Here is a 12,636-nt window from a genome sequence, read left to right as displayed (position 1 = left end):
TTTTGATCCTAAACAAGGTGAAGGAGCCAAACTGTCCTTGGAGGGTTATGACCTTAAAGTACAAAAGGCTGGATGGGATCTTCTTTGCTTAAACCTTTGGGATCAGAACTGTTTCCATTACTTGAAATTAAAGCTTTTTCAGTTTATAGATTTATAGAAAACCTAGCTGCATATTACTTTATGCTTTGCCGTAACTTAGTAAACAGGGAAGGATCAGCTTCTTGTTAAATATACACCGTGTCCTTACGATGCAATCATCCACGTATGTGACTCTGAGCTGTGGTCAAGCATATTATGTGGAAACTACATGTTTATGAATGGAATATTGAACCATCGGTGACTATGGGTAAGTGGCAGAGAAAATGGAGAAGGTTTGCAGATGTCTAATGTGATTGGTACTTGTTACGTGTCGAAATGATGATGGTGTTTTCCTGAACCCTGTTTGTTTTCAGAACTCAGATTAACTCTTGCACCGGGTAAAACCTGGATATGGATTAGGCTCCTGTAGACGCATATGTTTGAGATTGCAATAGCCATTGGTTGTGTCCCAGCTACAGCGGACAGGAATAAGACATACCTTCATCTCAACCGAAGGATCCCAAATAGACTTATGTTTGATCTGAACTGCATTCTGTATACGCATGGTAAGCTTTGCCGCAAATGCACAATGAAAGGTAGTGGCCAGCAAAAATGGGCACCCAATGATGATTCATGTCCACTGTGTACTTACCGCAAGAACTCTAGCATGAACAAAATCCAGTAATCTTTGTACTCCAATTCAGATCCTTATTATTATTTTTTTTATAATTGAGAAAGAGAGGATTTAAACTCTACTCTTTGGGTAAAAATCATATACTAACTAATAAACCAAATGTTTAACGTCACTTTGTTTCAAGAAAAGATTAGGCTTCATTCTACTACCACCTCATCATTGACAGACTATCACCTTGCTGTAACCTCCTCTTCAGGAAATACAAATCTTGATTGGAATGTTAGTGGTCACCCTGAATGAAAAATGAAAAACATAAGGAAAAACAAATGGAGAAAAAGGAAATCTTGATTTTCTTTCTTTTTTTTTTCCTCAACATTTTCTCATTTCTGTCGATTTTAGCACAGTATACTATTCTTGACTCTTGTGATATATTGTTCAATAGGAGTTTCCCATGTACCTTCTATACCAGGTCTTACATCATCAATCACCCAAAGAGAATAACCATTTCGTGAACAAACAACAATGGACCTAACTCAGATGTTGGATGCTCTCAAAATATAAAAATTTATAAGCCAAAATTTTTATTATCTTCAAACAAACCGAAAACAAAGGGTAATACTAACAAAGTAACAGATTTTCAAGGAAGCTTTGTGCTATAGAGACCATTAGATCCCGGGACTTGTATGGAACGATTAGCAGGGAAGGGAGGCTGCAAAAATGGAATGTGGCTTGGCACTCCCAATGGTTGCTGTCCTCCTGCCATGAAAGGTTGAGGTAGACAAAGCTGCAATGCTTGGCCTGGTGCACTTCCTGCAATTACAAAGGGTTGCATGAGAACAAAACAAGATAGCACTATATTTCAAAAATACAATAACTGGGTCATATCAATGATTGCATTCTATAGCAAAGGACAGTATTGAGGTCCATGATAACAAGGACAAGGGAAAAATTTTGTATGCAAATACCTTGGTGCTTTGGAAATTGGACATGATGCGGTGTCAATGGAGGACATGCAGGTACCGACGATATAGGTGCTGCACCCTGAACTGAATCCTTCATATGAAATGAGAAGCAATTTAGTAAAGAAGTAATAAAGCAACAGTTCTCTCATTTGACTACACAAACACAAGAGTACACGTCTGCAGTATGCCATTTTCTTTCTGTTTTTTAATCAACTCACAGCCACAGGCATTAAGTCACTGTATTACTCCAAGTGTCCTCACTTTAGCCACCAATGGACAGTATTAAGCAGATGAGATTGATTCTTGGGTAAGAGGGAAAAAAGATGAGAAAAAAGACATGGAAAAAGTAGGATGGTTAGACAATTCATCAGCAATGGTTGTCGTGATAAAATATTGTAAACTCAGAAAGCAAAATGGATCAAAATGTTTGTCCTGCTACAGTATATATGAACTAATAAATTGCTTATTGCTCTAATTGGGAGGCATCACAAGATTTGTCCTACCACATCTTAAGTGTGGATTGTCCTGCCACAACTTAAATGTGGACAAAGATTGAGCATGGCTAAGTACTGCTCTTGTGAATCTCTAGCAAATAGTCTACATTTTCTTTTATACACTAGAAACTATCATGTCAGAGTGCTTAATTGATAACAAGGCCATTTCATTAGTTTGCAGGCATCACATCTTACATGAGAAACAGGCACATAAATAAGCTGTCCCAATCGTCCAAGCATAACCTAGAGAAAGAAAGGGATGGATAGAGAGATTAGTGACTCATAAATGATGACTTCATCAGCAAGAAGGTTAAAAGTATCGTAATTCCTGCCATCTAGGCAGGCCAAAAAAAGGGCAGCTAAGATGACATAGGGGTGAAAGTTCTTTTTTTGCTTACAGCTTGAGAGTTTGGATTCAAAGATGCTGGTACAGCCTGAAGTGGATGATATTGACCGGCATATCTAAGTGGCTGTGTTCTGCTCCCCATATGCCCAACAATCTATAGCCAAAAATCAAGAACAATGATGGTTATATAATCAGAATTACAAATACTTCACAAATAAAAATAGTAATAACTCTCTAAGTCCTTGGACAGTTAACAAGATAGTCATATGAAGACTCAAACAGGCTACAGCCAAATGACACAAAAATGTTTTGCGATCTAGGAATTGGAGCATTAATTCATTAAAAAGGAAACAAATCAATATTGATGAAATCACTGACTCCTAAATCTTATGGTTTAAACAGAGTACTGACGTATATAAAGCTTGACAGATTTCAAATGCAGCCAAGTAAATTTTCACTCTAAAGTAATACTCCACCTCACAAATTTTTTGTTGGTCTACGGCTAATTTGGCTAGTTAGAAGTTCCTTCAATGAAGATTTTTCACTTTAAATTAACGAAGTACAAAAGCCTATAAAACACTTACAGGCTGAGAAAATTGAGAACCACTGACACCATTTGCAGCAGTAATGTTACCATAAGAGACAAACTTAGAAGGAGTGGATGAACGAGGTGCAAAAGAGCCAATCCCAACCTCTGGCTCAGAACCAACGACAGCTACCATAGGAGAGTTGCCTGGTACATAAGACACATTTGCTACTGTTGGTACTATAGGAGAAGCTGCTGATATGGCACTTGCAAAAGATGGAGAGAAAATTTTTGCTCCTGGATTGAGCTTAAATTCCTGATAAAAGAAATTACATCGAAATAGGAAACCATCACCATAGATAGCCACTTAAAAACTTGTACCAATAGTGTTGCCTAAGATAACTAACTAATCAAAGTATAAGCTGCTAAAAACTTGATGAAACATATGAAGTATGAGCCTAGTAAAAAATATCATGAGGGTACAATATTAAGGCATCAGCAACTCATAACTAATTTGTCATTATAAAGACATTCAAACTATTTTTAAATTGAGAGAAAGGGATCCACCACCATTTTGTCTGCTTGATATTACGAGTCAAATCTAATATGGTCTTTTTTTTTTTACCTTGGAGTTTTTGTTTGATTCTAAACTTTGTGAAGAGACTATGGCAGCTTGTGTAGCTAATTTACTCTGGCATGATTCTGAGGAAACAGCTGTAACTGGACTAGAAGATATTGAAACTCCAGAACAAACAGCATCTTGGTAAATGTCTGTTGCAGCGGGCCTTTCACAGCATTGATTTTCAAGTTTACCATCCACCGGTACATCAGGAGTTGCTCCATTAAGCAATAGCTTAATTGTCATCTCAGCTTGTCCTCCCTCAACAGGTTTTACTTGAGTAAGGCATGCATCCACTGCAAAAATTTAACAGTAAGCCTCATCTTCTAAGTGTATTTCGTCATACAGAAAGGTTGTGTTAAAAATATTAATGATCAAAAGTCGGCAAGCCTCATTTTCATATTTCTTCATATCATATGCTCATGGTTATGCAGTTAAAGAGACCAAAAGTATAAACCCCCTTAACCAGTTCTCCAACTTCAAGCTAGCATAACAGGTTGAAACCTTCAGCGTGCACCAAGGACACCAATACACAACTCCTTACCATAAAACTATTATTAACAAGTCAGAAGACTATTAACATTATGGAACTTTTACAGCTAAGACAAGGCATGCCATTTGTTCACCCATTTAGCAGAGATTCAGATAGTTTGAAACCTGGCTTAAGAGTATCAAGTGCAGAAGACTCACAGCTGGAAACTGAGTGTTTAACTTCCTTAGCCTGCAAAAAATTTTCATTATTGAGTTAAATATTGGCTTTAATCCTAGGTTTATGTGAAGAAAACAGGTAAGCTTGTCATCACTTACACTGTCTTCCACATGAAACTCAAACTTTTGGTCATATTCATCCTGCAAAAGCTGCAAGCTATCATCTCCAACCTGTCTGTCAGAAAAATAAATGATAGGAATGTGAGAGTAAGAAGGATATAGTGTTGCTTTACATATGAAAACATAAAAAAACTATACATTGGAATAATATTTTGCACATGTGGAAGTAATCTGACATGATGACTGCCATGTTATCTATATCCAACACAAGCATGAGGTAGGGTGTTCAACACAATACCTTGATTTGTTTCAAACACAAATTGCATTTGTTGAAAGCAATGAAATGAGAAATTATATTTGTAAAAACTACAGCTGGGGCCTGGGGTGGAAAGGGCAAGGAGAAAAACAGATAGAAGCTATATTTTTGAGGCTCAAGGATGTGCTTCATAAAGTGTTTTCTACTTTGTGGATGACCAACTTGCTTTGCAACTTTCCTTAACCTCATGTGAGAGATGTAAATGTAATTTCAGAGTTCTAGTTTGAAAACATTATAAGGAGAGAAGAGAAACAAGGGGATAAGTTAAATAGAAACACTAAACTCTTTATTGGGAATCTTATGAGTTAGAGACAAGTGATTCAAGTCCCAACTAGGTGAGACCAACTCCAGCATTTGAGCTTTGCCTAATGTAGTTGTTTTTCAGTGCATGTTCATGCCTATACTTACTCAGCCAAAAAAAGGCATTTTCTTTCTGCCAATACCATGATCTGAAATATAGTGTGGAACTTGACAAACAAGAAAAAAACTTAAAGAAAGGTATAGTACCTCCCAGCAACAGTGGCACCAAAAGCATCTTTGCCCTGCATTGACAAAACAAAAAATGTTAACTTTTGAAAGAGAATATGATGAAAGATGCAGCAACACCTCTCAGCCCAAGGTTTCCTACAGGAAGCATGCTATTATCGAATTGATTCATTTACTTTATATTTCCCTGAAGAAAGCACCAGTCCAGCAGATGGTCTAAGCCATATGATAGGATCTTCCACGACAAGCACAAAAACAAAAGCAATAGTTTTGTAACAAAAAACATTTAAGTGTAGTGGAAGCATCTAATCAAACTAATGTCCATCAAGAAGGTCAAAAGAATTTGTTAATATCTATTTGAGAGACTTCACATTTTTTTCCCAAAAAAAGCCTTACAAAAAGATAGTTTTGAACTGGAAATATTTACCTCCTCAATGTTTGTCCTATTGCTTTTCTGATACGCAACTTCCTTTGCATTTCCCATAGGATTCGGTCGCAAGTTTTCTCCTTCATGTTCCTTTCCATATTTTGCAGGTGTAAAACCATTCTCATTTTGGACTGAATTTCTGCTTTGATAGGTAAAATAAAATAAATCTATAGTAGCAAAAAAAGGAAAAAAATCTGTATCCTTGACAAAAAATTTTATCAGCTACCTTTTCCTATTATTTTTTCTTTTATCCATGGTAGACTTATTGAATTTGTTGGCCCCATTCAGTGGATTGGCAGAAGAAGGGACAATATCAAAAGCAGCTTCTCCATTACCATGAGCTGTATTTCCAGCAAAATCATCAGAAGGAAGCGGGACTCCCTATATACAGTATCAATACATGTCAAACAGATCATTCAATGTTACATCAACAAATAGAATTCCTGAGACCCAAGAAAAGGTCTATTAGAGTGATTATACCTTAGCAACAACTTGAACAAAATCACCAGCGAGGATAACAAGTGTCTCCACTACACTGCCATTTGCAACATTGGTGGCACATCTTCCCTTTTTAGTCAATTTTGCTTTCTTCAAAACAATACCTAATGAAACACAAACTAATTAAATGATCCTCAAAATTCAACATAGCAAATAGAGATAGAAACCTACAATTAACCAGAAACAATTAGTCTTAAGACAAGCTTATCACCTCTGAAAGAAAAGATTCAAGTACTTCATTTTGTACTGCTTTGGTTTCCAAAAGGTAAAATGTCACATTAATGGAGCCATATACATATTAGACATGCTCACTTAGTCTAATCTTTGCATTTGTTACTTGTTTCTTGCTGTTTTCTTTCTTCTAAAAACCAAATTGCAAATGACTTGAAAGTAAGAGACAATCAAACATATGCGTTCCCAATAAAAGCAAAAAGCAAGCAAGAAAAGTAACAACCAAAATGGAGCCTTAGACAAAAATGTCTCCTATCTGATCCCCTGCAACAACAATTCCCCTTACTCAAGTGCTAACCTCCAAAATTTTCAAAAAAAAAAAAGTAGCTAACTCTTAAAATTGTTACTTTAGCATAAAAACAACAAGAGCTCTAACAATAACAACAAAAAGTGAATTCTTTTTGATTTATTAGTAACCAAATAGATAGACAAAATGAAAACAGCACAAAAAAGAAGAAACCAATCTGATCTCATCAATCTAAAAACAAAATCACCATAATTAAATCAAAAAACCAAACCCAGATACGATTTCAATCCAGAATCAAAACCCAAAATTGGTTTCCAACAAAAAATTAATGCCACAAAACACCCAGAAAGCTCCAACCCCCCCCCCCCCATCCAAAAAAAAAGTACCATATTCTCCTCAACAGAAGCAGTGTGGAAGATTCCAGAGTAAACAGAGCCATCTTTCAAGTGAACATCCACTGGGAGACCAATGATGCAGACGGTAGCAAACAGCAGAGCTTCGTTCATTGAACAGTTCTCTTCCTCTGCTCTGTTTTTGAGTCCCATTTCTGTTTCTCTTTTACACCTTTTTCTTCTCTGTTTTTCAGTTGATTCAATTGGGATTTTCCTTTTTGTATCAAAGCTTGTAACTTTTATAGTTCTGTATATGTATATACATATATGGAGAAATGGAGGCAAGACAACTTGGTACGTGGAATTTGCTTCCTTTTTGGCATTATAGTGTTTTTTTGTTATTAAAATAAATTATATGATCAATAAAAGAAATTAATATTATTAATTATTATTATCGTTATTATTATTATGTACTAAAAATTATTTTAATATTTTAATTGGTACTAGAAGCTAAATTATATACTCCTAAGGTTCAATTAATTTTTTTTTAAAAATAATTTGATAAAAATAGCCATATACCTTTTTAAAAATTTAAAAAATATTGATTTATTTTATTATTATCAGTAAACAGTATTTTAAAAAGAAAAAATAATTAAAATTTTCTTAAAAACAAAAAAAAAGTGTTAAAAGGCCGTCGACGTGGCATTTGCTCTGCGAATGTGAAAAAGAAACATAACAAAAAAAAAAAAAAGAAACGTCAATCGAAACTTCCCAAAAACCCTACCAAAACCCTAAATCAAATAAATAAAGCTTTCAACTTTCTTCGTCTCCCAAAACCCCTAAAAAAACCCAAAACCTTAAAGAAGAAAGGATGCGAAGACCCAAATCGAGAACAGTTCGAAAAAAGCACAAGGAAGATGAGTTCCAAGAAATCGAGCTTCTAAACGGTTGGATAGAATCCCAGAAACCTGAATCCGGTTTCAACCCGTTGTCTCTCGACCCGCTCCAGTCCAAGTCGCCACTTGGCCGAATTGTCGACCCCCGAAGTGGCGTCGTTTCGTTCTCGAGGTACGCGGGAGCAAGGAAGTTTTATGAGCTGCCTATTTCGAAGAGGACGAAGAATGGGTTAGAGGAAGGTGGGTTTAAGAAGATGACTGATATACAGGTGGCGTCTTTGCCTCACGCACTTTGTGGAAGGGATATTCTCGGTGCAGCTAAGACAGGGTCCGGAAAGACTCTCGCTTTCGTTATTCCGGTTAGTTGTTTCTCTTTTTTGGGGATTTTTTTTTGAATTTGTGTTTTGTTTGGTTGTTGTTAAGCAGATAATTGGAGAAGGAAGTATTAATTTGATTGAAAATGAGCAAAGAGTTAAGATATATAGATGGTTCCATAGAAAAAGTGGTAAATTTATATATTTCTGTTTTTTTAATTTTTTTAATTTTGATCATTCAAGAATATTAGTATTTACTTTCAAGAAAATTTTATTTTGGATTAGTGGTGTTAATTGTTTGGTTTATTAGAAAGTTGGGAGGAAATTTTTGTGATTTTGAAATTTTGAGAAAGTGAACATTTTCTCTCTTGTTTTGCAGCTATGATGAGGTTGTTTTGGGGTTGGAGTAGCTTTTGATGGGTTATAGTGTTGAGTGAAGTCATTTGGTGTTGCTGACTAGATTCACTTATTTTTGTATTCCTTTGTTTGTTGGATAGAAAATGAACTTTGGGAGATGGTTTTCCTCTCATCAAAATGCTGTGATATCAGAACAATAATTAATTCTAAGTTGTTTCTTTAATGTTTCTGGACCTTTTTGACAATTGAAGTAATGCTGAGTCAATTGTTTATTTCAGGTCTTGGAGAAGTTGTATAGAGAAAGATGGGGTCCCGAGGATGGAGTAGGCAGCATCGTAATATCTCCCACAAGGGAGCTAGCTGGTCAACTTTTTGATGTATTAAAATCTGTTGGGAAGTATCATAATTTTAGTGCTGGCCTTCTAATTGGTGGTCGCAAGGGAGTTGACACAGAGAAAGAGCGTGTGAATGAGCTGAACATTTTAGTTTGTACTCCTGGACGTCTTCTTCAGCACATGGATGAGACTCCAAATTTTGATTGTTCGCAGCTTCAGGTCAACATAATTTTGTCTTAATTTGTTTCATTTTTTGATGGCTTGTCCTTCCTTTTTTCTTGTTTGTTATTACTTTCCAGTACTCTGTTTAGCTGCTGATTTGGGTAGAGTTTTCTGGCCAGGGAACAGGTTTTGGTCCTTGATGAGGCGGATCGTATTCTTGACATTGGTTTTAAGAAGACTTTAAATGCAATTGTATCACAGCTACCCAAGTGTAGACAAACAATGCTTTTCTCAGCAACCCAAACAAAATCAGTTCAGGATCTTGCAAGGCTCAGTTTGAAAGACCCAGAGTATCTCAGTGTGCATGAGGAAGCTGTGACAGCCACTCCCAATCGCTTGCAGCAAACTGCAATGATCGTTCCACTAGACCAAAAGTTGGATATGTTATGGAGTTTCATAAAGTCACATCTGAGATCAAAGATTCTTGTGTTTCTTTCAAGCTGCAAAGAGGTATGTTTGCATTATTTAATGTTGTGTAAACCTAACATATTCTGTTTAAGGGATTTATAATTGGGTTTAGAAACACAAGTGATTTCTGCTGGGTCTTCATTAAAAATTTTGGCTGATTGACTGGTTATCTCGGTTGGAATTTGATATCTTTATTTGATCTCATCAAATAGTGGTAGGAATTTATTAACAGTGCATTGAAGACAAGCAATTTCCTGATTTTTTACTCTTTTTTTCTTAGGTTTGTTAGGAATTTTATTGGTTGGAAACTGGAATTTTCAGATATAGACATGTTTTTCCGGTGTAGGTAGATGATGGAAAAATCTTCCCCTACTCCATGTCTTTCTAATTGCCTGATTGTTCCTCTGTTTTACATTTTAGTGCTGTTTGTGTTCATTTTTTCCATCATTAGGAGTAATGATAATGTGAAAATATGCTGTTTCAATAGGTCAAATTTGTCTTTGAAGCATTCAAGAAATTGCGTCCTGGAATACCCTTGAAGTGTCTTCATGGAAGGATGAATCAGGAGAAGAGGATGGGTATATATTCCCAGTTCTGTGGGTCTCACTCAGTTCTGTTCTCAACGGATGTGGCTTCAAGAGGTCTTGATTTTAACAAGGCAGTTGACTGGGTTGTGCAGGTCAAGTTTTGCTCAAGAAAAAATAGAAGAAGCATTCTTCATTCATTATCTCAATGGGCTTATTTGCTTGTTGTTACAGGTAGATTGTCCAGAGGATGTTGCATCTTATATACACCGAGTTGGCCGCACTGCTCGCTATCTTTCCGGAGGAAGGTCAGTTTTATTTCTTATGCCTTCAGAAATGAAGATGCTTGAAAAATTACAGGCAGCAAAAATACCGATACAGTTTATTAAGGTAGATTAATCACCTTATCTCTCTTCCTTTTTTGATCTCTTATTTAGAAGATCCTTATGTGGTGAATCACATCCTGATATCTGCCATTTCTATGCTAACCTTCACTATTATTATGCTGATTTCCCAGGCAAATTCAAAGAGGCTGCAACCTGTTTCTGGATTGTTGTCAGCTTTACTAGTGAAGTATCCAGATATGCAGCATCTGGCTCAGAGGGCCTTTATCACATATTTGCGTTCTATTCATATTCAAAAAGATAAAGAGGTTTTTGATGTGATGAAACTACCTATTGATGAATATTCAGCATCACTTGGTTTACCAATGACCCCTAAAGTCAGGTTCTTGAACCAAAAATGGAAAAGCAAAATGGAGTCAGAAAAATCTTCTTTTCTTGAATCAGAAATCTTTGACAGGGAGAATGAGTCAGTTATGCCAAAAGAAGAGCTACTTGTAGAAGATGTCAAGGACAACAAAGTGGACAAAGATTTTCTTCTGAAGGATGGTACACAAGATGTGGGAGAACAGAATACTAGTGAGATTGGAGATACTATGTATGCCCCTCATTCATGTCGTACATAGAGAGTAACCATAAAGATGGTCTTGCAATGATGCCAAATTATTTGACTTACATAGTAGTCAGTTGAATGGCTAATTCTTTTAATTTAATTGCTGATTTTACTGGTAGACTTTAGTTGGTTTGGTGGTAACATTCAGAGATCCTTGTCCGGTTTTCATTTTGAAAGCAGTTTTTGAGTTATGTTTCTTTCTTTAGGCCGGCGACACGGGTTTTGAAGAAAAAAAAGCTGAAGATCAGTGTTCATAGGCCTCTGGGGACAAGGGTGGTCTTTGATGAGGAAGGCAACACGCAGACTCCATTTGCCATGTTGGGTGACAAGAAGAGTGGCAATGTTCTGCTCGACCAAGGTATACATTATCACTTCTGTTTACAGAAGGTTATAGGCTTGTCAGTCTTGTGCTACTCTTCCGCAGCTTTTAATGTATGATCTGTTAATTGATTTGATTTGCTTTTTTCTGCTTTTTATGTAGTAAGGAGAAAATGTCATCTTATGACTAATTTAATTCTTAAGTCAACTAGACCTTTGAATAGTTTTAGACAGCATCTTATGTCATTCAAAATTTGGTGCTGCTTTTGATATGAAGGGCTCTCTTGCAGAAAGATATACTCAAATGATCTGTGTTTTCTCTGTTTTGACTATATTGAATGCATCGTTGCTTCTTGATGTTCTTTCATCTAATGCTTTTCATATTGCAGACAAAAAGGACGAGTTCTACAAGAAAATGAGAGCAGAGTTGAAGCAAGTGGACAAGGAAGACAAGCTTTTGGAGCGCCAACGGCTTCGGGAGAAACGACTCAAGCAGAAGATGAAGCGAAAGAAAGGGAGAGAGGAGGAAGAGGATGAGGATGATCTTTCTGGTTCAGAAGGAGAGTCAGATGCGAACAGAAAACGTAAGAGGTCTAAAGTATACTTCCATGGTGATAGTGATGATGGTGAAACAGAAGAAAATAAGGCCGATGCAGGTTTCAATGCTGATTCCGTATCTCTGGCAGAACAAGAAGAACTTGCTCTTAAGTTGTTAAACTCAATGCAGTCGTAAATATTATGAAGTTCATGATCCTCCTATTGACCTTATATTAGTTCATTGCCAACAGAAACAGCTGGAACCTTTCTGTTCGCAATTAACAGAAAATGCAATTTTGTCCTCTTCACAGCATTTTGCTTGTTTCCTCTGTTATTTACTGGGTTTAGCATATCAAAGTTTCTTATTTAATGATGAAAATAGTTAAATGTTTGAAAACATCCAGCATTTAATGTAAGTGTACCGGAGGTTTTTCCATGGGAAGACCAAGCCTCTGTTTGGGCTTTAAAGTATTTCAAGGTGGCACCATCGCTGAATGCTAACTTCAATATGTAGGTGGAAACATGAGTCTTAGAAATGCTTGGTTACTGCTCTTATTTTCATCTTAAAGTATGAGATCCATGGTGTTTGATAGGGACAAAAAGTTGAGTAAGAAGTTAGGCTTGTCCAAATTCACATCCTCCAAAACCCAGTTCCCTCACAAAAGGGAGAATGATCCATGGAAAAAAAGCACATTAAATCCATTATAATTAGCAATTTAAGCTTTAATTTTTCCATTAATTACTTTCTTTTGCTTAGTTTTGTTATCTATGACTTTCCAGCCTGGTTGCTTTCTGGGACAGTCCTGT

At 36.3% G+C, this 12,636-nt stretch overlaps 2 protein-coding genes across 4 annotated transcripts; one reads left to right on the top strand and one right to left on the bottom strand.

The window, feature by feature from the left end:
* Nucleotides 1–1,041: 1,041 nt before the first annotated feature.
* Nucleotides 1,042–7,196, bottom strand: LOC110419387 (polyadenylate-binding protein interacting protein). Of its 3 annotated transcripts, XM_021432405.2 has the most exons (13): nucleotides 7,023–7,196; nucleotides 6,137–6,263; nucleotides 5,883–6,037; nucleotides 5,657–5,795; nucleotides 5,251–5,285; nucleotides 4,467–4,542; nucleotides 4,317–4,380; nucleotides 3,666–3,955; nucleotides 3,099–3,356; nucleotides 2,567–2,668; nucleotides 2,364–2,411; nucleotides 1,678–1,765; nucleotides 1,042–1,522 (listed from the first exon to the last, which is right to left on the bottom strand). In XM_021432405.2, the coding sequence occupies exons 1-13, from the start codon at nucleotides 7,175–7,177 to the stop codon at nucleotides 1,350–1,352; spliced, it is 1,710 nt and encodes a 569-aa protein (XP_021288080.1). In that variant the 5' UTR covers nucleotides 7,178–7,196; the 3' UTR covers nucleotides 1,042–1,349. The 3 variants fall into 3 exon arrangements, with proteins under 3 accessions (XP_021288080.1, XP_089640284.1, XP_089640283.1); XM_089784158.1 differs by lacking the exon at nucleotides 7,023–7,196 and having other exon boundaries at nucleotides 6,137–6,270; XM_089784157.1 differs by lacking the exon at nucleotides 7,023–7,196 and having other exon boundaries at nucleotides 5,657–5,798; nucleotides 5,883–5,997; nucleotides 6,137–6,258.
* Nucleotides 7,197–7,728: 532 nt separating this feature from the next.
* LOC110419386 (DEA(D/H)-box RNA helicase family protein) lies at nucleotides 7,729–12,304 on the top strand. Its single transcript, XM_021432404.2, has 8 exons — nucleotides 7,729–8,219; nucleotides 8,810–9,085; nucleotides 9,215–9,538; nucleotides 9,984–10,175; nucleotides 10,255–10,410; nucleotides 10,538–10,959; nucleotides 11,181–11,332; nucleotides 11,682–12,304. The coding sequence occupies exons 1-8, from the start codon at nucleotides 7,836–7,838 to the stop codon at nucleotides 12,023–12,025; spliced, it is 2,250 nt and encodes a 749-aa protein (XP_021288079.1). The 5' UTR covers nucleotides 7,729–7,835; the 3' UTR covers nucleotides 12,026–12,304.
* The last annotated feature ends 332 nt before the right edge of the window (nucleotides 12,305–12,636 follow it).

This window comes from Theobroma umbraticum, unplaced genomic scaffold (assembly GCF_002168275.2).
Source record: "Theobroma umbraticum cultivar Fairchild unplaced genomic scaffold, ASM216827v3 scaffold_67.0, whole genome shotgun sequence".
In the NCBI taxonomy this organism is placed as follows: Eukaryota; Viridiplantae; Streptophyta; class Magnoliopsida; order Malvales; family Malvaceae; genus Theobroma; species Theobroma umbraticum.
The sequence above is the reverse complement of the archived record's forward strand: the minus strand, read 5'-3'. Positions and strand labels throughout refer to the sequence as shown.

Excerpts from the sequence above, each read along its gene's own strand:
- LOC110419387 (XM_021432405.2), bottom strand. The coding sequence starts at position 7,177 with ATGGGACTCAAAAACAGAGCAGAGGAAGAGAACTGTTCAATGAACGAA. Across the intron at positions 2,669-3,098 it reads GTTCTCAATTTTCTCAGCCT|ATTGTTGGGCATATGGGGAG; the intron begins GTAAGTGTTTTA and ends TTTTGGCTATAG. Across the intron at positions 1,766-2,363 it reads TTTATGTGCCTGTTTCTCAT|GATTCAGTTCAGGGTGCAGC; the intron begins GTAAGATGTGAT and ends TTTCATATGAAG.
- LOC110419386 (XM_021432404.2), top strand. The coding sequence starts at position 7,836 with ATGCGAAGACCCAAATCGAGAACAGTTCGAAAAAAGCACAAGGAAGAT. Across the intron at positions 8,220-8,809 it reads CTCTCGCTTTCGTTATTCCG|GTCTTGGAGAAGTTGTATAG; the intron begins GTTAGTTGTTTC and ends TGTTTATTTCAG. Across the intron at positions 10,176-10,254 it reads CAGTTGACTGGGTTGTGCAG|GTAGATTGTCCAGAGGATGT; the intron begins GTCAAGTTTTGC and ends TTGTTGTTACAG.